This window comes from Lithobates pipiens, unplaced genomic scaffold, assembly GCF_037356315.1.
Source record: "Lithobates pipiens isolate NorthernLeopardFrog02 unplaced genomic scaffold, aLitPip1_a1.2 Scaffold_19, whole genome shotgun sequence".
NCBI lineage: Eukaryota > Metazoa > Chordata > Amphibia > Anura > Ranidae > Lithobates > Lithobates pipiens.
In genome coordinates, this window is record NW_027507764.1 from 295553254 (window position 1) to 295580353 (window position 27100).

Genomic DNA, 27100 nt, shown 5'->3' on the forward strand with positions numbered 1-27100 from the left:
GTATCCTGATGTTCCCCCGAGATGCATCCTGATGTATCCTGAGATGTATCCTGAGATATATCCTGATGTATCCTGAGATGTATTCTGAGATGTAGGAAGATCTCTTCCTTTCCTGCACACAGCCCCCTTGAGATGATGCAGAATAGCTGCAGACCCAGCAATTTGGGATGCAGCACAGGTAACAGAGAGAAGACAAGGAGAGAGGGGGGAGAAGGGGGAGGGGCTTGCCTGACGTCCTAGACGAATGGGCGTTCCCAAGGCATTAATCATAGGGCTTTTAATTCTAAAGTAGCCAGTGGTGTGCCTGCCTTCCATGTGAGCTGCTCGACTCCTTCCTCCTCCTCCTCCCACCTCTACAGCAACCCTCCCCCCTCTTTTGTGAGGTCTGCAGATAAGAGACAGAAGGGATCGAAGCTGGCAGGCTGGCAGGCTGGCGATCACTTACTATTTTACTGCAGCAGAAGGAGAGAAGAGATCGGAGCACTGCAGACTGACGTGTGGATCACACAGGCTCATACAGGATGACAGGGAGGAATTGCTGATGCTCCCCATGAGATCATCACCCCTATGCACACAGCAGCCCCCCCACCACTGAATGGCAATTGACAGGATGAGACCCCCCAGTCACCCCAGACTCATCGTTCCCCAGCGCCTATGAATCAGATCGTCGCTTGTTGTTGTTGTGTAGAGGATGATGGATGGACTCTGAAGGCAGCAGCGATCTTGTGAATCAGGCTGATTGTAGACAGTTGGGCTCATCTGTGATCGCTCCATCGCCAGTCCCCTGCGGATTATTGCGAGTGCAGCAGATTGGAAAATGGCCACACTCCTGCGAAAAATAGGACTGATTCGCCTTAATGACAGGGACACCGAGGACCCCAAGCACCACCACCACCGCAACCAGCAGGGATCACTGAAGAACGGCGGCAGCAAGGGGAAGAACAGCAGCAACAAGCAGCAGCAGCAGCAGCAAGGAGGTTCAGCAGGAGGAGGTGGAGGTGGTGTTGTTGTTGGTGGTTGTGGTGGAATTGGTGGGAGTAGCGGCGTCGGCGGGGGCAGCGGCGGTGGCTGCTGCAGCAATAACTCCACAAGCACCGAAGGGATGCTCGGCCAGGCTGACATCAAGGGCAAAAAGACTGAGCAGGCTCACAAGGACAAGCATGGGACAGCTGGAGGCAAGGACAAGAACAGTGCCAAAGAGACTAGCACCCCGACCATTACAAAAGAAGCCAAGCAGCAAGGGGGTGGCAGCGGGGGAGGAGGCAACAAGCAAAGTGGGGGCTCCTCCTTGCAGCCCCTGGTGCCCCCCAACAGGCAACACTGCACCCAGGTGAGGAGCAGGCGGCTGATGAAGGAGCTTCAAGACATCCGCAAACTGAGCGACCACTTCATCTCGGTGGAGCTGGTGGATGACAACCTCTTCGACTGGAATGTCAAACTGCACCAGGTGGACAAGGACTCCACCCTCTGGCAGGACATGAAGGAGACCAACACCGAGTTCATCTTGCTCAACCTCACCTTCCCGGACAACTTTCCCTTCTCCCCTCCTTTCATGAGGGTGCTGAGCCCCAGATTGGAGAATGGCTATGTGCTGGATGGTGGTGCAATCTGCATGGAGCTCCTTACCCCCAGAGGATGGTCCAGTGCCTACACGGTGGAGGCAGTCATGAGGCAGTTCGCAGCCAGCCTTGTTAAAGGGCAGGTAAGCAAAGGGCAGCTATCAATCAGTGCTTAGCAATCCCTGGTGATGATGTCAGGCATCGATAAACACTAACCCTACTGCCTTGTATAGTTAGTTGATTAATGTTTAAACCTGTGTATCATCTTCTTACATAAATAGCAAAATGTAACAATGAACAATATATAAATATCACATTGTTTGTCATCTGTGCCAGATTAGAATTTGGTTTTATCGTTGGACAGAATCATTAAAGACCTTTGGCCAAGCCATTCTTCCCCTACAGATCCCATCTATTTTTTTGTACCTACCCTATTAATAAATTAAACAAATGATTTTCTTTGCCCCTGCCTGACATCCTCACATTGGGCACCTGAGATCTTTACTCTACTAGAACTGGAATTCAGGAGGAAGCCCTTCTCTTTACCTTGGAGAAAACCATTAGAGACCTTCTTTGGCCAAGATGTGTTTCTTTACATATCCCCCTCTCTGTAGATTTGATCTAGCTTTTTTTTTTTTTTACTTGCCTTCTTAATGGATGAAGTAATCCTCTTCCTTCCCCCTATGACAGTGATGGCAAACCTTGGCACCCCAGATGTTTTGGAATTACATTTCCCCTGATGCTCATGCACTCACTCTGCAGTGTAGTTGAGCATCATGGGAAATGTAGTTCCAAAACATCTGGGGTGCCAAGGATCGCCATCACTGCCCTGTGACATCATTCAGACCTGGAATCCAGTTGGGTGCCCTTATATTTGTCATGGACAGAATCATTAAAGACCTTCTTTGGCCAAGATGTTTTCTTCCCTGTGAAGTCATCTTCTCCCTGCAGATCCCATCTAGTGTTTTTTTACATACCTTCTTAATGAATGAATAAATCCTCCTCTTTGTCCCCTGACATCCTCACATTGAGGCCCCTGAGGACATTACTCCACTAGAACTGGAATTCAAAAAGAAGCCCTTCTCTTTTACATGCAGAAAATCATTAAAAACCTTCTTTGGCCAAGGTGTGACTGCCAAATCCCTTTCCTTGTAGATTTCATAGATTTGTATCTACAGGCATTCCCCACTTTTAAGTACACAATGGGGTTTATTTACTAAAGCTGGAAAGTGCAAAATCAGGCTCCCTCTGCATAGAAACCAATGAGCTTCTAACCCCAGATTGTTCAATTAAGATTTTGTAATAAAACCTGGAAGCTCATTGGTTTCTTTGCAGAAGTGAGCCTGATTTTGCACGTTCCAGCTTTAGTAAATAAACCCAATTATGTACTTAAAAGTGAGGTATGCCTGTACCTTTTTTTGACTCTCTTAATGGATGAAGTAATCCCCTCCCCCCCCCCCCCCCCTATGACACTGGGCCCTGGAAGATCACCAGAGCTGGAACCTAGATGGGTGCTCTTAACTTTTATTGTGAATCATTAAAGACCTTATTTGGCCAAGGTGTTTTTTTTTACTGCCAAGTCCTGTTCTCCCTGTATATCACAAATAGCTTTAAGAAATTCTCTTCTTTACCCCATGACATCATCACATAGGCCCACTAAAGTCTTTTTTCTTCTGGAGCTGGAATCCAAGAGATAGCCTTAATCTATATTGTGGACAGAATCATTAAAGATCTTCTTTGGCCAAGGATTTTTTTGCTTTACTGTCAAGTCATCTTCCCCATACAGATCTCATCTAGCTTTTTTACCTTCCTTGGATGAATGAATGAAGAAATCATATTTTTTGCCCATGAAACCTTCACATTGGGGCCCTTGGAGTTCTTACTCCACTAGCGCTGGAATTCAAGAGGAAGCCCTTTTCTTTATGGTGGAGAAAATCATTAAAGATGTTTTTTGGCCAAGGTGTGTTTTTTTTTTTTTTTTTACTGCCAAATCCCCCTCCCCATAGATTCCATGGCTTTTTTATCCACCTTTTTTACTCACCCTCTTAATGGATGAAGTTATTCTCCTCTTCCCCCCTGTCACATCATCACATGGGGCTGCTGAGGTCCACCAGAGGACCAAGGTGATTTTATTTACTTCCAAGTCCTGTTCCCTTTGTAGATCTTAACACGCTTTAAAAAATCCTCTTCTTTGCCCCATGACATCATCACATGGGGTCACTGAAGTCTTTTTTTGCACTGCAGCTGGAATCTGAGAGAATACCCTTTTCTATATTGTGGACAGAATCATTAAATACATTATTTGGCCAATGTATTTTTCTTTATTTTTTTTACTGCCAAGTCCTCTTTGTCCTATAGATTTCATCTAACTTTTTTTTTTACTTATCTTGTTAATGAATGAAGAAAATCCTCTTTTTGCCCCTATGACATCATTGCATGGGGCTGCTGCTTTACTGCACTGGAGCTGGAATTGAAGAGGGTGCCCTTGTCTTTAATATTTACAGTATTATTAAAGGCCTTTTTCTGGCCAAGGTATTTTCCTTTACTGCCAAACCCTTCTCCCCCTGTAGATTCCACCTGTGTTTTTTTTTTTTATCTACTTACCTTCTTAATGGATGATGAAATCCTCTTCTTTGCCCCGTGACATCATCACAATTGGGCCGCTGTGGTCTTTATTCCTCTAGAGCTGCAATCCAGGTGGATCTCCTTATCTTTATCATGGACAGAATAATTAAAAACCTTCTTTGTCAAAAAAAAAATCTGCTTTTGCCAGGGTGTTTTTTTTTAATTTTTAAATTTTTTTACTGCATGTTTCTCTTCTCCCTGTAAATTTATGGTATTTATTTATTTTTTTAATTACCTTCCTAATGGAAGAAGAAATCTTCTTCTTTGCCATTGTGACATCATCACATGTGGCCACCAAGGTCGTTACTCTACTGATTGCTTCCGATCCTACATCCTTCAGATGTATGGCTCCCTATTGGGTTTTATGGCCAGTGCCAATTGGCAATGAGGTGAGGACTTTTAACGGAAGCAAGGCTGATAACCCTTGTCCTTATTTTATGTAAGGAGGAAGGTTGACAGGGTGACAATGCTGCAGTAAATGAATTGCTGACGAAATAGCATTATCATACAGTCAAGCTGTGGACTGGCAGGATTACCACGTATTTATTATTGTAATGACTGACTTTCATAGGCCTTTTTTTTTTTTGACTATAGTTATACTTAAATGTGTTAGGATGTGGGACTAAATCACTGACAGGTAGGCAGGTATTCAGTAATAGCTTTAGCAGGGTTAGTCATCATTATAAAACAAGGTAAATGTCCAGTTGCTTGTAAGACAATGCAGTCATCATGGGTGCTGTTGACACACTGGTCCAAGCATTGTTCTCAAATAATCACTTTGAGCTTCAGGAGATTGAGTTGACTGTAATCAGCCAATGACCATTTGCTGACCCCAGAATTTAATTTACCGTCTAGCTTTATATATGAGTTATTTTCAGATAGCATCTGCTTGAGGTGGTTATAGAGCCCTAAGGGATACAATATAGAGCTGGCTTTCTCACCCTTAGGTCATTGTACCACCAGATATATTCAGAACACATCAAGGAGTCATATACGTCATACCATTGTTTACCAATAATAAAATGGATATATTTCCTATTGCACATTTTACAAAGCATAACAAAGCAACATATTTACATTTATAGACAATTATTATGCAGAAGATATAATAGCAGATTTTCTAAATCATATTTCTAGATCACACACACAATATATTTCTCTCATGTTAAAAAATAGGCATAGTGCCAATAGGTGGTAAACATATGGTGATGATTTTCCTTGTTACATACCACCATGTTATATGCAAATATTTTTTTATCATGAAATGTATGCAGCTAGTGCATTCATTCAATGAGTGTAATAAATGTGATGCCTTGGGTCCTAGTACTATATTACAATTCAGTATGGGTTAGCCATATTATGATACTTTAGGTAAGTTGTAAAACATAATATTTATAGATTGTCATTTTTTATGCAGATATTCCAAGAGCTCCATTTATGTCTTTGGACATGTCTTCAGTGACCTCTGGTCATAGTTATGTGCCAGCATTTTTGTAGAGAAACCTCAATTGTTCTCCATTTAATTGAAGATTTTTACTAAAATGCAGACTTCAATAATTATCTGTTGCCTATATTGCATGCATAAAGATGATTAAAAAAAAAAAAAAAAAAGACAGAGAGAATGAATAAGGACATTAACTGGTATAGAAACAGAAATGAGTTATGAATGATTATTTTATGAATGAATACAGTTACTAAAAAGCAGAAAAGTAATCTATTTTGCAGCATAATGTTCATTTTATGCTAATTTTGGTATGATGCATGGCTCATTTTAGTGATGTATCTTGAATGTGAATCCAGCTTTAAGTCAGCATAAATCCATACCTATAGCAGGGTTTACCTCTGTTTTTATCTACATGGACTATCTGCAATTCTAAAGTATGTTTTGTTGGTATTTGAAATCCCATAAATGTATAATGTTCTATAATGGTTGGTCCTGGTATTGATCATAAACATGCTAATTATTTTCCTGTGTGTGTGTGCGTGTGCGTGTGTGTGTATAAAATAAATATATAATATATCATGTTGAACGCCTGCCTTTACACACACATGAACTTTAATAGAGTCCCAGCCTTAGTCCGTAGGGTTCAATACTTACTTGGCCCACCCTTTGCAGCTATAACAGCTTAAAATCTTCTGTGAAGGCTGTCCACAAGGTATACGAGTGTGTTTATCGGAATGTATGACCATTCTTCCAGAAGAGAATTTGTGAGATCAGGCACTGATGTTGGACAAGAAGGCTTGGCTCACAGTCTGAGCTCTAATTCATGCCAAAGGCAGGCGTCCCAATGCTTTTGGTATTTTATTTATATATATATATATATATATATATATATATATATATATAATATATATATTTATATATATATACATTATACAAAAAAAATAAAAAATGGGCTAACTTTACTGGTTAGTTTTTTTTTTTTTTTTCTTCTTTTTTTTTATTCATTAAAGGAATTTTTTTCCAAAAAAAAATCATTTGAGATACCCCTGCGCAAATACAGTGTGACATAAAATATTGCAACAACCACCATTTTATTCTCTACTAAAATTATATATATATGTGTATGTGTGTGTGTGTGTGTATATATATATATATATATATATATATATATATATATATATATATATATTCCCCTAAATGGTCGTGTAATTCATCTAGTTTAATTGGGCCTAATTAGAACACATGCTTCACATAAATCAGTAGGGTGCATGTGTAAATGATCTGTTTACATGTCTTTTTAAAAGAAGTGCGGGAATCAAAAATAATAAACAATCATACTCATCTAGATGGCTGCAGCATCAATTGCTCTGTGCTCTGCCCCTCCAGCGCTCACTGGAACACCAGACTCTGGAGGGGGCATAAGCGACTGGCTCAGGATCACAGAGGCACGCTGAGAAGCTAAGCTAGCTGCCGATCAGGCACCTGGGTGCATCCCTACATTGTTGTTGGGATCCTTGCAGAGCCTGGGCTGGCTCTGTGCAATCAGCCGACGGTGGACTTTAGCTCAGGGTCACAGGACTAAAGAACTAAGTGAGCTTTTGTCATCCACAGGAGAAGAATGTCCAACCGAGCTTTGGCCATGCTTCACCTTTAAAGGCTTGCTTTCTAAAGAGGAACTTCAGTCTCCCTCCAGCAAAAATAAAAATTCAGCAGCTACAAATTCTGTAGCTGCTGACTTTTCATATAAGGACACTTACCACCAGTCCAGGGATCCAGCACTGTCCTTACCCAAGACAGATTCCATATGTCCATGAACAAACTATGATGTGAACTGAGAATGGTCCTGCAGACTTCTGGGACTTTTGATGTGTCCCAGAAGACTGTGGGTGAGGTGAGGTGAACTTTTGCTTGGATCGCCCAGACAATCTGGGCATAAATGGGAGTGGGTACCTGTCAAAACTAGGTACCTTCTGCCCCCCCCCCCCCCCCCCAAAAAAAGTGCTGAATGTTAAAGATGAGGAAGAGGGGGAGGCAAACAAGCAAAAATTTTTGGGTGAAGACCCGCTTTATGTTTTATATAAGCATAACACAATTATGTACAGTATGACATCTCAAAGAGCTCATAGTACTCTCCCAGACAATACCTTTGATCGACTTTTCTTTCCAAAAGGAGAGAGCGGAAGGGTCAGCATTTACTTTCTAGACTGAGATGCTGAAATCTAAATCCTGCTGCTTGTGCAGTTTTGTTCATATCATCTGGCACAGATCAGCATCTGCTGTCTGCTCTCACCTTGTGACTTGCTGCAGAGTTAACATTTTGCAAGCTGAGCATTAGGGTAAAGAAGACTGAAGAAAAGCTTCTGCCTCCTGCAGCACACTGGTCGCATCATCTCAGCCTAGACCAAGTCACTGGAATGGAGCTGAAAGACTGTTTTTTAATGGTATATGGTAGACCTTTGTTGAAAAATTATATGATTGTTGCATATTGTTACATGTCTGCAATATATCTTTTCTGACTTGTAAAGGATCTATTTATTGTATACAGTATGTAGAGCCATTTTTTTCTCTGGCTTTGAATAGAGGGTTAGATTCCCTGTCAATTTTATATTGCCTCTCTGTGCTGGGGAGATTGCAACTATATTTGTACTGTGACCACTGTCAATCAGACAGAAAGTTATGGGAAAGAGTTGTCACCAGAGCAAGAGGTGAAGGGAAATATTCCCAATGATATAGTTGATTCTGTGACAATTGTTTCAAGCCCCTTACACACTATCAGATTTTCAGATTTACCAAAACCAGGTAGTGCAAGGGCCTGCCAGATTGCATACATATTGAAACTCCTAAGGTTTAACCTCATATTATATGGTTTTGGTAAATCTGTAGGAAAAAAATCAGCAGAAAATCTGATAGTTTGTATGGGGCTTAAGAGAGAAATTCTGCTCAATTTGGACAACATTTTTTCTCACCTCCTTTAGCATCCCCAAAACAGGAAGTAAAGGGACATCTCCATAATAGAACACAGACAACAAACATGCATTGACAGTTTTTTTAACTCTTCCATACTCTTTAGTTTTGGATAATGAAAAATTTTGGTCATGCATATACTTTAAAGGCATATTTACTCTTGTATAATTTCCTGCAAAAAAAACAAAAGAAAAACACAAGTTTGACCAGTGGAGATGTCAGGAGCAGCAGATTTATGCCCCATACACACACGGTCGGAAATTCCGACTGAACCAGTCGGAAAATCTGATCTCGTGTGGGCTCTATCTGACTTTTTCTGTTGGAATTTCCGACTAAAAAAGTTTGAGAGCTGGATCTAAAATTTTCCGACAACAAAATCTGATCGGGCTTTTTCCAATTGTGTGTAGAGAATTCCGACACACAAAGTGGCAAGCACGCTCAGAAAAAATTTGGAGACGAAAGCTATTGGCTACTGGCCTCTACGTAGTCCCATCGTACGTTTTGTACATCACCTCGTTCTGAACGATCGGATTTTCCGACAACTTTGTGCGACCGTGTGTATGCAAGACAAGTTGCGGCCAAAATCCATCAGACAAAATCAGACCGATTTTGTGGTCGGGATGTCCGACCGTGTGCATGGGGCATAAGGCTGTCCATCTAGTAACAGGGTCACTAGTGTGACATTGCCCCAAAAGCTGTCTCTCCAGGCCCCAAAACCACAGATGTCCAATGTATAATACTGTGGAAAGCCTATATCAAGCTTTAGAACAAAACCTGACATTTTTGTGTTGACAAATGTATCATTAGAAGACACAAATTAGAAAATGAATGACTACATTTAGACCAAAGATCAAAATACATGTTGAAATGATTGTAAAGTCTTGTTTTTTTGTCAAATTAAAAATAACAAACATGTTGTTATTCCCTTTTTGCTGCTCCTGGCCCCTCCCTCCTGCCCCTTTGCTATGAGGGTACCCAAGCAGAGCTGTAGCTCTGTGTGTCCATTCAGACACAGAGGTGCCGCTTAGCCCTGCCCCTTCTCTCCCCTGATTGGCTAACTCACTTTAATTGACAGTAGCGGGAGCCAGTGGCACCATTGCTGTGTCTCAGCCAATCAAGATCCCAGACAGCTGAAGGACTCATGGATATCTCTGAACAGAGAGGGGTCTCAGGTAAGTATGAGGGGGTTCTGGGGCAGCTGCTACGCACAGAAGGCTTTTTATCTTAATGCATAGAATGCATTAAGATATAAACTTTCTGTCTTAACTCCTTTAGCATTTATTTAAAAAGTATACACGTTCTTATCTGCATATTATTCAAAGTCAGTGTCTTAAAGCAGCCTTTTTCAAACAGGGTTCCCAGGCACCCCGGGACACCTTAAGGTTTTTTCAGGGGTGCCTTGGCAAAATGCCTAAAAATGTTTTAAAACTTGTATACAAGCCAGCAGGTGAATCAAGCCTGCCTTTTAGTTGCACAAAGCCACAGGTTTTCATTATGCACCATTGCGACTTTCTAGACACTGGTATCCTAACAATCAATGACATTATCAGTTCAAGCGGTTGTATAGTCTATTTTTTTTACTTTTACCTACAGGTAATCCTATAATAAGGCTTACCTGTAGGTAAAAAAAATATCTCCTAAACCTGTATGGTTTAGGAGATATTCCCCTCGCCATGCGCACAGGGGTTTCTCGGGTGGAAGCCCGGCAGACACCGGACCCTGCCGTAAAGAACTTTCCCACGCGCATGCACGGGAGTGACGATATTGCTGCTCCGGCCACTCACAGCGCCGGTGCCGTGATATCCAGAAGACACGCCAAGGGAACATGTCAGCTCCCTCGGCATGTATCGGGTGAGATGTTGGGGCCTCGTTCTAAGGTAAGTATTTCATAATAAGCTAGTATGCGGTGCACTTTCTTCACCTGTCTTGGAGATCAAACAGTGAGGCTGAATTCACACCATCGCTGCATGCGGCTCCCAGCAGGGGTTCGGTGCGTCCTGGTTCACCACTTCAGGTTCGATCTCAGCCCGAATTTTGGGCTGAATTCGTACATGAAACAGACCAAAAGACGCACAGTGCTCCTCTGCAAATTCGCACCAGAGCCGCAGTGGAGATATGTGAACCCGCTCCATAGAGAGCCGGTCAAAGTCTCCTGCTATTGCGAATTGGATGCAGAGAATCCGCATCCAATTCGCAATGGTGTGAACACAGCCTAAGTGTGTGGAAAACTCAGGTCAGATACTAAGGATGAATTTCCCAGAACACAGACTTTAGTAATAACTTGACAATACTCTTTAACCTCCTTTGATTGTTTTCACTTGGTAGGGACAAGTCTTTTTTTTATGTTTTCATCAATTATCTGTTACATTTTGGCTTGGATCCTGGTACTCAATTACAAGCGCTGGGACATAATGCACCGATCTCACTAAATGTTTGATCCTCAGCAGAGATCCTGTTTAGATCTGTTATCTTTAGCAAAAGGTTTACATAAATTGAGGGTTCCAGCTAAAGGTATAATTATATTTTTTTGTTTGATGAAGGCACATTAAATGCATACATGTAAAATAAATTGAAAAACAATGCACAATTCATATACACAAGGTAGGAAGGGAAGACACTTATCATGCCAACAGCCTATATATATATATATATATATATATATATATATATTGAACAAGTGCGAAAATTGGTGGACTTTGTGGACACATAATGAGAGGGAAAAATCAGCAAAAAGGTATAAATTTTATTACAGCATATTTAAAAACATATAAACAACATACAAACAATACCCTGTATGGACACAGTTACGCAATAATGCAGTTGCAGAGGGCTGGTTCAAGGCTTGGTTTGGTAATATACCAAAGTGAAAAAGAAATTTTTGATCCAGTAGTGCCTCCCAGAACTTTCTTGTTGACGGGTTTCACTAAAATATTAGCTTCCTCAGGACAGTTGCATAAATAAATGTATAATGCCAATATAGGCCAGATTTTTTCTCTAATGCTTATATAGTATATGCATGAAAACCTTTAACTCCAGAGATGCACCTTCTTCCCCTGAACAGTTCTTTTGAATTCTGAGCATCCGACCATCTCATGCTGTGCCAACATACTCCCGCCATGACAGACATTTTTTTTCCTCCTGGGTATTTACTACTCTGAACTTAGGAACAGAGGACCCTCACCATGCCAACATCCTATATATATATATATATATATATATATATATATATATATATATATTGAACAATTCAAAAAATTGGTGGACTTTGTGGGCATAAATTTTATCACAGCATATTTAAAAACATAAGAACAACATACAAAGAACACCCTTTATGGACACAGTTACCAGTTACACAATAATGTAGTTATAGAGGGCTGGATCTAAGGTACAAGGTTTGATTTGGTAATATATCAAAGTGAAAAAGACATTTTTGATCCAGCAATGCCTCCAAGAACTTGCTCATTGACACGTTTCACTAAAATATTAGCTTCCTCAGGACAAATACTGGGTAGGTGCTAGTATATTTAAAAACAAAGTACAATGTGTAAGTATTTAATGTAATATATATCTATATAGGTATAACAATAGTTATTGCAACATTTATCCAGGAAGAATACATATAAGCAGGAACCATACAAACATAGACACAACAGCATATATTAGAGCTGCACGATTAATTGTGAAGATTCGTTATCGTGATTTCTTCCCCGTTGCGATCTTGACAAAAGTATTTTCTGATTCTTTATGCAGAGAATTCTCTCAGCTCTGCTGAAGCCATAGCCCTCAAAAGAAAGGAAGAAAAAAAAATGGGCAGTCTGCCAAGAATCACAACATTCTTTAGCAGTGGAACTAAGTCTAATCATTGTAACAATGTGTCAAAGGAATAGACTTCTTTGTGTAAATGAGGGAAGTTTAACCATTTAAACACTAAACCTGACATTTGTTGGTTTCAAGTTAAAATCATTTTTTTTGCTAGAAAATTACTTAGAACCCCCAAACATATTTTTATATATATATATATATATATATATATATATATATATATATATATATATATATATATATAATATATTTTAGTAGAGAATAAAATGGTGGTTGTTGCAATATTTTATGTCACACTGTATTTGCGCTGGGGTATTTCAAATGATTTTTTTTAAATAAAAAAAACTAACCAGTAAAGTTAGCCCATTTTTTTTTTTTTTTTTTTTTTTTGTATAATGTGAAATATTGTTACGCCGCGAGAATCGTGAGAGAATCATAATCTTCTAAGCAAAAAAATTGTTATTCTCATTTTGGACAGAATCGTGCAGCTCTAACATATATGCTTGCTTGGTGAACTTGTGGCTCAGGGTATGGGGACACCTCACAAAACTAAACAGACACCCAATAAGACTAAGTTTCAAATTTCATATCTATGTATGTGGTGATGAAGTACATGCATATCATGTGGTCAATGGTAGGTACCACTAAATGGAACAGAAAAATATAAATGAGTGTACACTATGGGATAGGGTGCACCTATACATTCGATTGAAGTAGGTAAGTATTTATATAGCGCCTCTCGGGACTTGATCTTATACATGGAGAGAGAGAGTCTCCATTCAAAAACAGATTATACTAAAATACTAAACTATACTAAAATAACTCTCACCTGATATATAACAATCATATAGATTGAAGATGTAAAAATATTAGGTAGTGTAGGTCACACACAGAGGTAAGTGGTCAAAGATTCTCACTATAAACATTTCTCACTATAAACATTTCTGGGGAGCTACAGTTCATTGAGGGAACCATGAATGCCAACATGTACTGTGACATACTGAAGCATGGCAAGATCCCCTTCGGAGACTGGGCCGCAGGGCAGTATTCCTACATGATAATGACCCCAAACACACCTCCAGGACAACCGCTGCCTTGCTAGAGAAGCTGAGGGTAAAGGTAATGGACTGACCAAGCCTGCCTCCAGACCTAAACCCTGGTGAGCATCTGTGGGGCATCCTCAAATGTAAGGTAGAGGAGCGCAAGGTCTGTAACATCCACCAGCTCTGTGATGTTGTCATGGAGGAGTGGAAGAGGGTTCCAGTGGCAACCTGTGAAGCTCTGCTGAACTCCATGCCCAAGAGGATTAAGGCAGTGCTGGAAAATAATGGTGGCCACACAAAATATTGACACTTTGGGCCCAATTTGGACATTTTCACTTAGAGGTGTACTCACTTTTGTTGCCAGTGATTTAGACATTAACCTATTGCCAATCAGCTGCCGCAGTTATACTGCGGCAGAATGGTATGGGCAGGCGAGTCACCATCATGTTACGTCACTCCTTAAGGCGGCCACTAGGGGGGTGCGCGCGCCTCAGCTCTACCTCAGAGCCGATGTGAGTGCAGACTGCTGGGCTTCCGCAACAGAGATCCCGGTTCTCTGAGGAGAGAAGTGACAGATCGTCTGTTCTGTTCAGCGATCTGTCATCTCCCCTAGTCAGTCCCCTGCCCCCATCAGTTAGAACACACACTAGGCAACACAATTAACCCCTTGATTGCCCCTAGTGTTAACCCCTTCACTGCCAGTGACATTTTTACAGTAATCAATGCATTTTTATAGCATTGATCGCTGTATTAATGCCAATGGTCCCAAAAAATCTGTCAAAATTGCTTGATGTGTCCGCCATAATGTTGCAGCCCCATAAAAAAAAAGGCTGATCACTGCCATTACTAGTAAAAAAAAAAAGTAATCAGAAAAATGCTATAAATCTATCCCCTATTTTGTAGACGCTATAACTTTTGCACAAACCAATCAATATACTTTGTGATTTTTTATTTCCAAAAATATGTAGAAGAATACATATCGGCCTAAACTGAGAAAAAATGTGCTTTTTGCCAAAAAAAATGGGAGTATTTATTATAGCAAAAAGTACAAAATATAGGGGGTTATTTACTAATGGAAAATCCACTTTGCACTGAAAGTGCACTTGGAAGTAAAGTCGCTGTAGATTCGACTGGGACATGCAAGGAAAATAAAAAATAGCATTTTAGCTTGCACATGATTGGATGATAAAATCAGCAGAGCTTCCACTCATTTCAGATCTATCCCTTAGATTTAGAGCAACTGCAAATTGAATTTGCCTTTCGTAAATATTTGCAGATTCTTAAGACCCCTTTCACACTGGAGATGAATTTCAGATGCTACAACGCTAAAAATGGCGCCTGAGGGCTTTCACACTGGAGCGGTGCACTGGAAGGGTGTCAGAAAAAGTCCTGCCAGCAGCTTCTTTGGAGCAGTGAAGGAGCGGTGAACTCACCGCTCTTCCCCATTGAAATCAATGGGGCAGCACTGCTATACCACTGGCTAAACGCTGTTAAAAAATAGCACTGCTTTAACGCTGATGCCCTAGGCGGCACAGTGTGAAAGGGCCCTAACAAGCAGTAAACAGTCTTTAAAACAAGCCATCACTGACCTTTGTAGATGTAGGCACCGTGGAGCAAATTCTCAAGGTTCAAAGCAAAAACACTGAAGTTGTTTTTTAAGCCAGCTCAGTTCTACTTGCACCCCTCCCAGCAGTGACTTGACAGACTTTCAGCCTTTTAGACCCCTTTCACACTGTGGCATTTTTCAGGTGCTTTAGTGTTAAAAAAAAGTGCCTGTAAAGCGCTTGAAAGAAGCCTCATCTGCAATCCCACTGTGAAAGCCCAAGTGCTTTAAGAGCCTTTTCATACTGCCAGTGCCCGAAAAACGCTCATAAAGTGCCGCTTAAACTAGCGGCGCTTTACCAGCATTTTTTGAGCGCTAGTGGTGCACTTTTAACCCGTGCTAGTGGCTAAATAAAGGGTTAAAAGCGCCTACAAAGTGCCGCTGCCTAAAGCGCTTTGCAGGCGTTTTACTGGTGCTTCCATTGATTTCAATGGGAAGGGGTGCTTTAGGAGCGGTGGGGTATGCCTGTACCTAAGCAGAAGTTCTGCTGACTTCAATCATCCAATCATGTGCAAACACATTTTTCCTTGCATGTGATTGGGTATTCTCTTCAAAGTGAAGCTTTCCTTACTTACTAAGTCCTGGTGAAATTTGCTAAAAAAAAATGGATTCCTTTTTTTCTGTATTTAGAGGGCAGATGTTTTTTTTTTTTTTTTTTTTATGGTGGCAGTGGGGGAAGTGTTTAGAATGGTTGGTTTATTCAGCTCAGCAATTGCAGCCTACATTTTTTTTCTCTTATGACTGGAGGACTTGAAAGTGTGTCTGGGTGATCAATGTACATTGCTAGGATTATAACAACCTTTGTTGCAGGTTCCTACCTTTTTGTTTTTCTGAAGAAATCCCTGTGTGTTTGTCTTTGCCTCTGGGCTGAGTCTGTCTAATGAGAATGATTTCATAATTATCCGTCAGCTGTGCAGCTGCAGAGCACTAATGAGGAAATCTGCTGGGCCTGCATCCCTTTATACATGTTCCTATTGGAAATATCTCATCATAAATGATGTTGCAGGGGATGCCGGAAATCTGACTTATATTTTAGGCAGAATTCGGGGAAAATTGGTGAGCCAATCACACAAGCAGGAAATGTTTCTGGGGAGTAGTCAGTACATACTCTGTGTACAGAACAACTCCGGGTTGCCATATTGCACTCCATTTACAGAACATTACAGTGGCTGCAGGTTGAAAAGGAAAGGTCATTTTTAATAACATTCAATTACAATATGACTTGTGGCTCAATTATATACGCTATATTATTTTTCCTTCTATTTGCTATTTTTTTTCCCCAGCAAAAGTGGAATTATCCATAAAGGTGGCTGAGCTGTCTATTTGATTTGAATAAATCATTAAAAAAAAGCAAATAAAAACTGCAGGTTAAAAAAATTAAATTGTAACAAACCCTGGATTTTGTTAGTGTTGTTGCACAGAAAAAAAATTCATCAAAATTCCTAAAAAAAAGAAAAAAAAATATTTTGAAAGTGCCTGGGCTGGTGATATCACTTCCCCTCGGCACAGGATGGGCTCAGCTCTGCCCCCCCCTCCTGTCAGTCATCTGGGACACGTGACAGGTCCCAGATGACCACGTGGCCAATCACGGTGCGCGGCCCCACTCACGCACGCACAGTGGGTGCTCGGCTGTGAAGCCACAGCCGGGTGCCCACAGTTAGAATGCTGGCGCCGCCGAGCGGAGGGGGGAACGAGCGGGGCTTCGTTCCCTTACATCGCTGGACCCTGTGTGTCTGATTATTAAAAGTCAGCAGCTGCAGTATTTGTAGCTGCTGACTTTTCTTTTTTTTTTTTTTTAAGGGGAACTCCTCTTTAAGGAGAAGTCAAAAAAAAGCACAGTACCTTCTGAAACAAAGAAGCTTTGGGGCTGATGGTGTTGTTTCACCTGACCTCCTCAGCATGGTGCCCTCCAGGGAATGAAGGCAGCTAATCTTTCTTCCTGACTCTGGTCACGTGATACGTCACATAAAACGAGCAGAAGGAATGAGGGACAGTGTACCCTTACTCCCCAGCAGGCGTCCGTACTAGGTAAAAGGTACATTTTTTAGCAAGCATCCCCTTATTTCTGCTCCCTTGTGCCCAGAGTAGGTTGCTATTGAAATGAGAAGAAAGCAGAATCCACCACCCAGAAGCTACAGCATTGCATACCTTCACTTCCTGATAGAGGTAACATTGCTGTCACTTCTGTCATTTGGGCAGCTAGATAAAACCACTGCTGCCGAGGCAGCGCCCCCTCCTGCCCTCTCTCCCATCTCTGGACTTATTGTACATGTCAATTTAGTGAAAAAGAAAACTATAGTCTAATTCTGAGCCACAATTTATATTTCCCATTTATATACACATAATTTATACTTATGCATATGCTTATATATTAGTCATTATGTGTTAAGCTAGTACATGTCATTAAAATGGTTCTAAAGCTTTAAGGTTTTTCTTCTTAAAGCATTCTATGCATTAAGGTGAATAACCTTCTGTGCTGCAGCTACCCCCCTCCCCCTTTTCCTTACCTGAGCCCGATCCAATCCAGCAGTGTGCACAAGTGCAGCGGCTCCCACCGCTGTCTCTCTCCTCTTTGGACAGATTAATAGCAGCAGGAGCCATTGGCATCTGCTGTTGTCAATCAAATCCGGTTACATGGGAGTGAGGGGCGGGGGCAAATCCCGCTGTCTGTGCCAATGGAAGTGGGGGCAACTTATGAAGAGGAGGGGCCTGGAGCACCGGCAGGGGACCCTAGAAGAAGGTGATCAGGGCTGCTCTGTGCAAAACCAACCAGAGCAGGTAGGTATAGGCATGTTTGTTATTTTTATAAAAAAACAAAGCTTGACAGCTACTTTAAAATTCTAAAACAAAGGTACACTGTATTTTTTCTCCTACATCAGTAACTACAAGATACATTATTATGCTTCCCTGTGTGTCACATTAGATCCCATTGAGGGCTTTTAATACAACTCTGTAGTAATGTTTCCCATCTTGCAGATGCAGCTCCGTAATAGGCCGTATGTGAAAATACTTTCTAGAGCTGATCCAGCCGCACTTATGAAAGATTATTATTATTTTTTTTATAGAGCTTGCTGTTTTAAAATGTAACATGTATTAGCCAATTTTAGAACCGCCATAACCCTGACTCATTTTCTTGTCTCTTATTGTTACGTTTATGTTGTTTTTTTTTTTTTTATCTTGCTGAATATTTGTTTGGTGAAATGCATACATTAAAGGGCAATTTAGGGTAGCAGGTGAAAGCATTCAATAAGCTTTAAATGAAGTTCAGTAAACATAGTAACTGCGGCTAAAGTGACTGTGTCACATAAAGCTGCTATCAGGTATACCTACAGCAGCTTTCCTTGTACCTGTTTCATCCAAATGCTGGGCCAGTTTAAAGCGGCAAAGCGCTGAAGAGTCCAGGTAGTGTAAAGTTGCAATTAGTCCCTGTTTGCTCCAGACCCCTGCACTCTGGGTGTTACTTACTCCTAACCTCAGCACTCTACGTGTTACTTATGCCTGATCCCAGCGTTATGCACTCCTGACTTCTACAATCAGTGCATTATGTACTCCTGACCCCTGCACTCTGCATTATGCACTCCTAACCTCTAATCTGTATGTTATGTACTCCTGTTCCATGCACACTGTGGGGTTGAGTTACTAAGGGCATTTTGAAAGTGCAGTTGCACTCTGCAACGGCAGTTGATCTAGAGCTTAGTAAATAATGGATAGCTGACTTTCATCATCCAATCAATTATTGTAAGCACAAATGCTGTTTTGTAATTTTCCTTGCACATGGTTGGATGATGGAAGTCAGCAAAGCTCTCCATCATTTACCAAGCTCTGGAGCAAGTGCACTTTCAAAAGCGCACACTCTATTTGCCTTTAGTAAATCAACTCCTGTGTGTTACGCACTCCTGACACCTGCACACTGTGGGGTTGATTTACTAAAGGCAAATTGACTGTGTACTTTGTAAAGTGCAGTTGCAGTCTGCAAGTGCAGTTGCTCCATAGCTTAGTAAATGAGGTACAAGTTCTCTTTGCAAAGAATACCCATCACATTCAAGGAAAATGTAAAAAACAGCATGTTGGATGATGGAACTCAGCAGAGCTTCTGCTCATTTACTAAGCTCTGGAGCAACTGCATCTTGCAAAGCGCACAGTCTCTTTGCCTTTAGTAAATCAACCCCTGTGTTATGTATTCCTCACCTCTGCACTCTGTTGTGCATTATGCACTCCTTACCACTGCACTCTGTGTGTTATTCATACTTTGACCCTAAGCACAATAGGCTCAGGTTTTATTTGACCATAACTCATTTGAGCCCCTCCTATTTTTAGGGCAGTTAAACTCTCTTCAGAATGCCCAAGGGTGTCCTGGGTCTTTCACCATCACTGTCGGTGATTTTGTGGTCATGGATAGAAATAGTGGTGTCATTTTGTGGGCGTGGTAAAAAAAAAGGGCATGGTCAGTAAAGTGTCCTTGGATTTTAGTTTGAAAATCTGGTAATCGTAGGGAAATATTGAAACTTACTTGCTCTCTCCATCATTATGACTACTGGCTCACTGGCCTTTAAGAAATTGGGAGGTCAAAGTCTATCGCTATCAGGAATTCATGGAAAGTGGTCACTTTAGGTCAAACAGTTCAGTCAATTTACCTTAATTGTTCTGTAGTGTTGTGCTAAATAAGCTCACACAGTCATCATTAGGAGTCGTCATTAGGAGTCGTCATTAGGAGTCGTCATTAGGAGTCGTCATTAGGAGTCGTCATTAGGAGTCGTCAGTAGGAGTCGTCAGTAGGAGCCGTCAGTAGGAGTCGTCAGTAGGAGTCGTCAGTAGGAGTCGTCAGTAGGAGTCGTCAGTAGGAGTCGTCAGTAGGAGTCGTCAGTAGAAGTCGTCAGTAGAAGTCGTCAGTAGAAGTCGTCAGTAGATGTCGTCATTAGGAGTCATCAGTAGGAGGACAAGAGGGTGAACTCTGTGAAGCCTAAATGGTTTAACTTCCTTTATGTGCTTTCTGTATTACCAATCCCATCCAGTCTTCTGGGGCAGGGTTGACTCTGATTGATGGCTGTGAAAAACTTTTGCCTACTTGTATATTTTTAAATCAGGCATTTTTGTATGAGGAGCAGCAAGTAAGTGAATGCTTCACTAGCATGTAAAGTTCAGAATCACCAAATTACACACAAAAGGAGTGGGGTGGGCTAGAGCATGACAGCCATTTCTGGTTGGAAATCTACTACCTAAATTAATTTTGTTTTAATTCAATTTTGATTGGTTTGATCATTTAAATACAAGGCATTTTTTCAGATGAATCTGAGATACCATTAATCTGCAATCAGTAGATATATTCTCTCGCACGATCGATAACCAATCAGCATGGTTCCCAGTCATGTGAGCGCATACATTTATTAATGACTTGGTAAGCATATGGCTTTGCTTGTAAAACACTGACAGTGACAGTTCATTGCGTGCTGTCTCTTTCTTTGTGCATTCACTGTGTAAATAGAAAGAACATTTACCTAAATAGGATAGTACAATATTTAAAGCAAAAAAAATATATATTTTAGAAAAAAAAATATTTAAAACATTATTAATTAAAACAGTGTATCAAATAAAAGGTTTATAGAAAAAAAAAAACAATGTAGATACTGTATTATTAAAGCTGAAGTTTAATTTTCTTAAAGTAGAAGCCCAGGCTACAACTAAGTGTAAAGTAGTTGTGAAGGCCTAAAGCATTCTCTGTATTAACCTCCCTGGCGGTATGATTATGTCGGATTTTAGGTGCTGAAAGCGGTACAATTATTTTGCATGGAAATTTGGTGTTTTATATTGTAGGCCTGCAATTCTTAGCAATAACTCACATAAATCTGTCCAAACAAGAGTCTAGTAGACATACCGCGTATGATAAAGTTTGAAAAACAAAATCATAAATTAAAATATAATAAATAATTATAACAAATAATAATAATAATATAATAATAATTATTCAATAATGTAATCAAATCAAAAACGCTGAAATTTGCTCAGTTGCAGAATTGTCGCTTTCATTACTTTTCAGTATTTGATGACGGATCTCCCCACAAATCACTATGGATCAATTCTGCGAGTGATTCTAATTTATTATCGCTGTTTTCTAGCTGGTCTAAAACCACTTTTGATGTAAAGAGACGGTTTTGGTTGCTATGGACAATCTCCAGTTTCCAGGCAGAAATAACAGTTTTTATAATATAAAACTGCATGCAGGGCACTGGAGAAACCACTAGGGATAAAAGGGATGTGAAATAATTACATACAATAATGTCATCTGACTGTATGTAATGTGTGTGTTTCACTTTTTGAATTTGGCACCGTTCTCCTTCCCCGTGCGTCGCAACGCTCGCAGGGAACGGAACTCGGCTCCATGATAGATCGAGCGGAGGACGAGCCGCTCACACTACGGGGAGACATCGCTGGATCCAGGGGACAAGGTAAGCATACTCATCCTGGATTCAGCGATGCGATCCCAAGTCTGGCTCGGGGGTTACCGCTAATGGTACCGAATTTTAACCCCGAGCCTGACTCAGGAATACCGTCGGAGGGGTTAAGGTAAGGTAATGTAATAAGGCAAAAAAAACCTTCCTTACTCAGCTTCCCCTGAGGATTGGGGATGTGCAAAACCATTGCATGGAGCAGTTAAGTATGACATGTTTATTTAATGTTATGGCTGGTACTATACAGAGCTTCCTGAAGACATCAGTACTCCTTTCAAGAGTCCTCAGCCCTGGTTCAAGCAGTGGGCTGGCTCATGGGATGAGTTATGCAAATATAAAAATGCCTTCTTGGGTGGATGTCATGTTATCTGAAGGAATGGGTGTTCATCTGCAGGCTTCATTTGCATGCCTACTGGCCTAGGTAATGCTAACATGTAATGCTGAGCCTTCATGATGGCAGAAAATAAATCTACTAAATGGGTGGACCAGGTTAATAAACAGTATCCTGGACATACCCCACCCTGGAAATAGGGCAGTCTCCATCTGACAGCTTTTAATGCACACTGCAAAAAGCAACTTTAGTACAGGAGAAGTGCCTGTAAAAACGTGCAAGTCTGAAGGTAAGGCTGCAGTTCAGCTTAAGCCTAGGTTCACACATATGCGAACATAGACATTGCATGTGATTCACTCCCACACTGGGGGGCCACTCGCATGCGATTTCTGTGCAATGCAAGTTCAGCTATACAGTTGTATGGCTGAACTCGCATTGGATTCGCACAAAAAAGGTGCAGGGACTTTTTTTTTTCCATACTGGGATCGGATCTTATGGGTGTACTCACCCCTGCGATCCAATTCCTGTGCAAGTTCTGAGGGTGTCATTAACATAGTATTGACACCCGCATTGGTTTGCAGAGGGCAGTTTGAACTGCCTGCGGCAAAGATGCGATGTGGGAACCGATGCTGTAATCGCACTGGTTCCCGCATCGCATATGTATGAACCTATATATACATAAAGGGAGCATAGAGGGAAATCCCGCCTATTCAAAATAGTAGCACTCACCAAATAGGTATCGGGAGGTGTGATCAGAAATTTTACTGCATCAAAACAAAAAAATAAATAGATATCCACACACCTGCATGAGTTAAACTACAATCATTTTATTTTGCCTAAAAAAAGCAATGTATGAACCTAGCCTTAAAGTAGATGTAAACCCGATTCATGAAATTTGAGCTGTGAACATATATGTGTAGTGTTTTCTTATCTCTTTCCAAAGCACTATGTCCCGTAGCTGTCTCTTGCTCCGTTCTTCTGTTAGCAGCCTGATAACTTCTCACAGGTTCTCCGAAATGGGAGATAGAAGTTTGTTTCGGGGGAGGTTGCTATAAATTAGCAGGCAGCCTGCAGTCTTAGTGCTCCCAGTGTAATCCAAACCTTCTCTAACAGTGCAGAATGAGGACGTGAAAATTCTTACCTGGTGTAAGAATTCTAAAGAATATATAAAGTCGAAGACAGCAGATATACATGTAAAACTTATGTAGGTGGATTTGTTTCATTTCTGTGTATCATCTGAGGCTGTTCACTTCACTAGGTATATGTGAGGATTTACTTTCACTTTAAAGCGATTGTAAACTCTGTTACACCACTTTTACGTACAGGTAAGCCTTAAATAAGGCTTACCTGTAGGTACTGTGATATTCAGGAGATAGGAGATATTCAGAGTGCATGCAACCGATGACATCAGCAGCGCATGCGCTTTGAAGGTCCAACTTAGAGTGCCAGACCTTTAGAGTCCCTGCCAGAAAGGGCACATCCCACGCTCATGTAGACGAAGGGTGCCAACCCAGAAAGAAGACCAGGTGAAGATGTAAGTAGGGCTTCATTCTAAGGTAAGTTTCTCATAATGTGCTAGTATGCAATGCATACTAGCACATTATGACATTGCAGGATTTCTTTTTTGTTTTTTTTACCACCAGGGGTTTCCAACCGCTTTAATGTAGGCAAATTAATCATAAAGTTATAGTCCAGTTACCCAAAGCATATTTGTCATTTGCAAAAGTATCCTGTTGTGTAGATTTTTGGGGGATTTATGGAGTTACTGTAATATGGATAAAATTACAGAGCAATCAGTATTTCATTCCTGGGGTGCAACTAAGGATTGCTGTGCCTAAAGTACAGTGTAAAAAAATCACAGTAATTGTAATAGGCAAATGTGCATAGGGAGCAATAGGTCTCCAGTATAGTTGAGTGAATTAGAATTTAATCACACATTTGACTGACGGCTTTCACGTGCTTCCGGCTTGAGATTGCTGTCTTTTTTTTTAAAGCTAGTGCTGTTGTATTAAGCCATAAATCATTTTATGAAACTCATTTCAGTCCTTTAAGGATTGCATAGGAACAGTCCACATTGGGGGTTATTTACTAAAGGAAAATCTACTTTGCACTGAAAGTGCACTTGGAAGTGCAGTCGCTCTAAATCTAAGGGGTAGGTCTGAAATGAGTGGAAGATCAGCTGATTTTATCATCCAATCATGTGCAAGCTAAAATGCTGTTTTTTATTTTCCTTGCATGTCCCCCTCGGATCTACAGCGACTTTATTTCCAAGTGCACTTTCAGTGCAAAGTGGATTTTCCTTTAGTAAAGTCAAAGTTTTAAAGCCAACTCCAGGAATTAATAAAATTCTACCCTTGCAGTGTGGCCATCTGCACTGCAAGAATTAAAGCTAATTATGTCTATGGGGTAGAGTGAGAAGCAGTATTAAAGTGGAGTTCCACCTAAAAGTGGAACTTCTGCTTTAAGGTATCCTAATCCCCTGACATGCCACATTTTGTCATTTTTTTTTTTTGAGGGGGGGGGGGGTACCTAGTTTTTGAAAAGTACCCAGGCCTCACTTCCACCTGCGCCACCTAGGCGACTCCTCCTCTCCCCCTACCTCTCCCTGCAATCTTCTGGGAGGGATATGTCACAGGTCCCAGAAGATTGTGCCGCCATTCAGGATATGCAGCATGACTCGCGCAATCACCCGGCTGTGATGGGGCAAGCTGTCACAGGCTTGCAATGCCGGCGCAGCAGACAGACGGGGGAGAGAACGGATGCTTTGGTGGATTGCTGGATCATGGGACCGGTAAGTGTGTGTTTATTAACCTCTTCCCGCCCGACCTATAGCCGAATGATGGCCGTAGAGCGGGCGCTTTCGTCCGGGGGGCCGTCCCTGGACGTCCTGTTTACTTCCGCAATGTGCGCCACCGCGGGCGCGCATCGGGGAAGTTCTGTGTTTGCCGTGTCCCCCGGAGACAGGCAAACACAGATCGCTGTAAACGGCCAATCACAGCGGCGTGTCCAATGTGAGATGATCTTATATGTAAACATATGAGATCATCTCTCAGTGCCGCTCTCCCTCCTCACACAGAAAGCGTGTGAGAGGGGAGAGATGAACGGCTGCAGCGGCCATAAGTGTAAAAAAAAAGTTTAAAAAAGTGCCATCCTGCCCCAGTGCCATCCGCCCCAGTGCCACCTGTCCCCAGTGCTACCTGTCCCCAGTGCCACCTGTTAGTGCTATCTGTCCCCAGTGCCACCTGTTGTCAGTGCCATTTGTCCACAGTGCCACGTGTCATCAGTGCCACATAGTGCCATCTGTCATCAGTGCCACGTATCAGTGCCATTTGTCATCAGTGCCACCTGTCAGTGTCACGTGCCATCTGTTGTCAGTGTCACGTGTCATCAATGCCACGTATTAGTGCATCTGTCATCGGTGGCACGTATTAATGCCACGTATTAGTGCCATCTGTCATTAGTGCCACGTGTCATCAGTGCCACGTATTAGTGCCACGTGTCATCAGTGCCACATATTAGTGCCAACTGTCATCAGTGCCACGTATAAGTGTCATCAGTGCCACGTATCAGTGTCACGTGTCATTGTCCTGGTGCTCCAGGGCCTTCAAAAGTGTAATAGGTAGTCAACAAGTTAGATGTGTAATTTATGCTCCTAGAACACGTGATGGCACTCCCTGCATGTTGGGCCTCTCTATGTGGCCAGGCTGTGAAAAAGTCCCACACATGTGGTATTGTAATACTCAGGAGGAGTAGCAGAATTTTTTTGGGGGTGTCATTTGACAATGACAATTTTGTGGAAAAAAATTTAAAAAATTAAAAATCTTAATTTTGCAAAGAGTTGTGGAAAAAAATGACAACTTTCAAAAGCTCACTATGCCTCTTACTAAATACCTTGGAATGTCTACTTTCCAAAAAGGGGTCATTTGGGAGGTATTTGTACTTTCCTGGCTTGTTCGGGTCTCAAGAAGCGAGCTAGGCAACCAGTACATCAGATGTGATACATTTTTTATGATTCGCACCACAGTTTGTAGACTCTCTAACTTTCACAAAGACCAAATAATATCCACTAATTTGGGTTATTTTTTACCAAAGATATGTAGCAGTATAAATTGTGGCCAAAATTTATGAAGAAAAATTACAAATTTGCATAATTCTGTCACAGAAACAAAGAAATATGCGTTTTTTTTTTTCAAAATTTTAGATCTTTTTTCATTTATAGCGCAAAACAAAAAAACCCAGAGGTGATCAAATACCACCAAAAGAAATCTCTATTTGTGGGAAAAAAAGGACAAAAAATTCATTTGGGTACAGTGTTGCATGACTGAGTAATTGTCATTCAAAGTGTGAGAGCACCGAAAGCTGAAAATTGGTCTGGGCAGGAAGGGTGTTTAAGTGCCCAGTAAGCAAGTGGTTAAAAGTCAACAGCTACACTTTTTGTTGCTGCTGACTTTTAATAAACACAAAAACGACTGGAACTTTAACTACCCTAATGCTTGTGCTGTCCTCCTCTAAGCTCTTGTCCCTTGGCATCTTTACATTCAATGCATACAATGCATAGCTATTAAAGCGGAGGTCCACCCTAAAGTGGAGCTTCCGCTCATTGGAACCCTCCCCCCCTCCGGCGCCACAATTGGCACCTTTCAGGGGGGAGGGGGGTGCAGGTACCTGTACAGTACAGGTATCTGCACCCACTTCCGGCGTAGATTCTGCAGAAGGTACGACCCTTTCCGCAGAATCTACGCCCCTTTCCGAAGGTCCCCCGCTGCCTGCTGGGAAACACATGGATCCCAGAGACAGCGGGGACCATCCTTATTGTGCCGCAAGGCTCCACTTCCTGATTCCCATACCCAAGATGGCGGCGGCAGCACCCGAGAGACGATCGAGAGATCGGCTTCGGGTGCCGACATCGCGGGCGCGCTGGGCGGGTAAGTGTCATTATTTTAAAAGTCAGCAGCTGCAGTATTTGTAGCTGCTGGCTTTTAAAAAAAAAAAAACACGGCAGACTCCCGCTTTAAAGAGGAAGTAATCCCTGATGGGTTTTACTACCTCTTTATTCACCTGCAACGTAAAAGCATAATGGGCTAGTATGCATCTGGCACTTACCTGCAAACAAAGCCCGCAATGTCGGTGCTAGTGGAAGCATCCATCTTCGCCCCTCTTCCTTACGGGGCCGTGGACTTTGGCTCTGTGACTGGCCAGAGCTGCGTGAGGTCACTCCTGTCACGGCACATGCTAGGGAACAAACGGCATGGCGGGCTGTTTC

General features: G+C 41.6%; 1 protein-coding gene across 1 annotated transcript in view; it reads left to right on the plus strand.

Annotated features, from left to right (window-relative positions):
- The first annotated feature begins 309 nt into the window (after positions 1–309).
- Positions 310–27100, plus strand: part of UBE2QL1 (ubiquitin conjugating enzyme E2 QL1) — a 99962-nt gene continuing 73171 nt past the window's right edge. Inside the window, exon 1 of the mRNA XM_077492010.1 lies at positions 310–1702. Coding sequence (XP_077348136.1) covers positions 818–1702 — 885 coding nt within the window. The 5' untranslated portion in view covers positions 310–817. The remainder of the gene's footprint in view (positions 1703–27100) is intronic.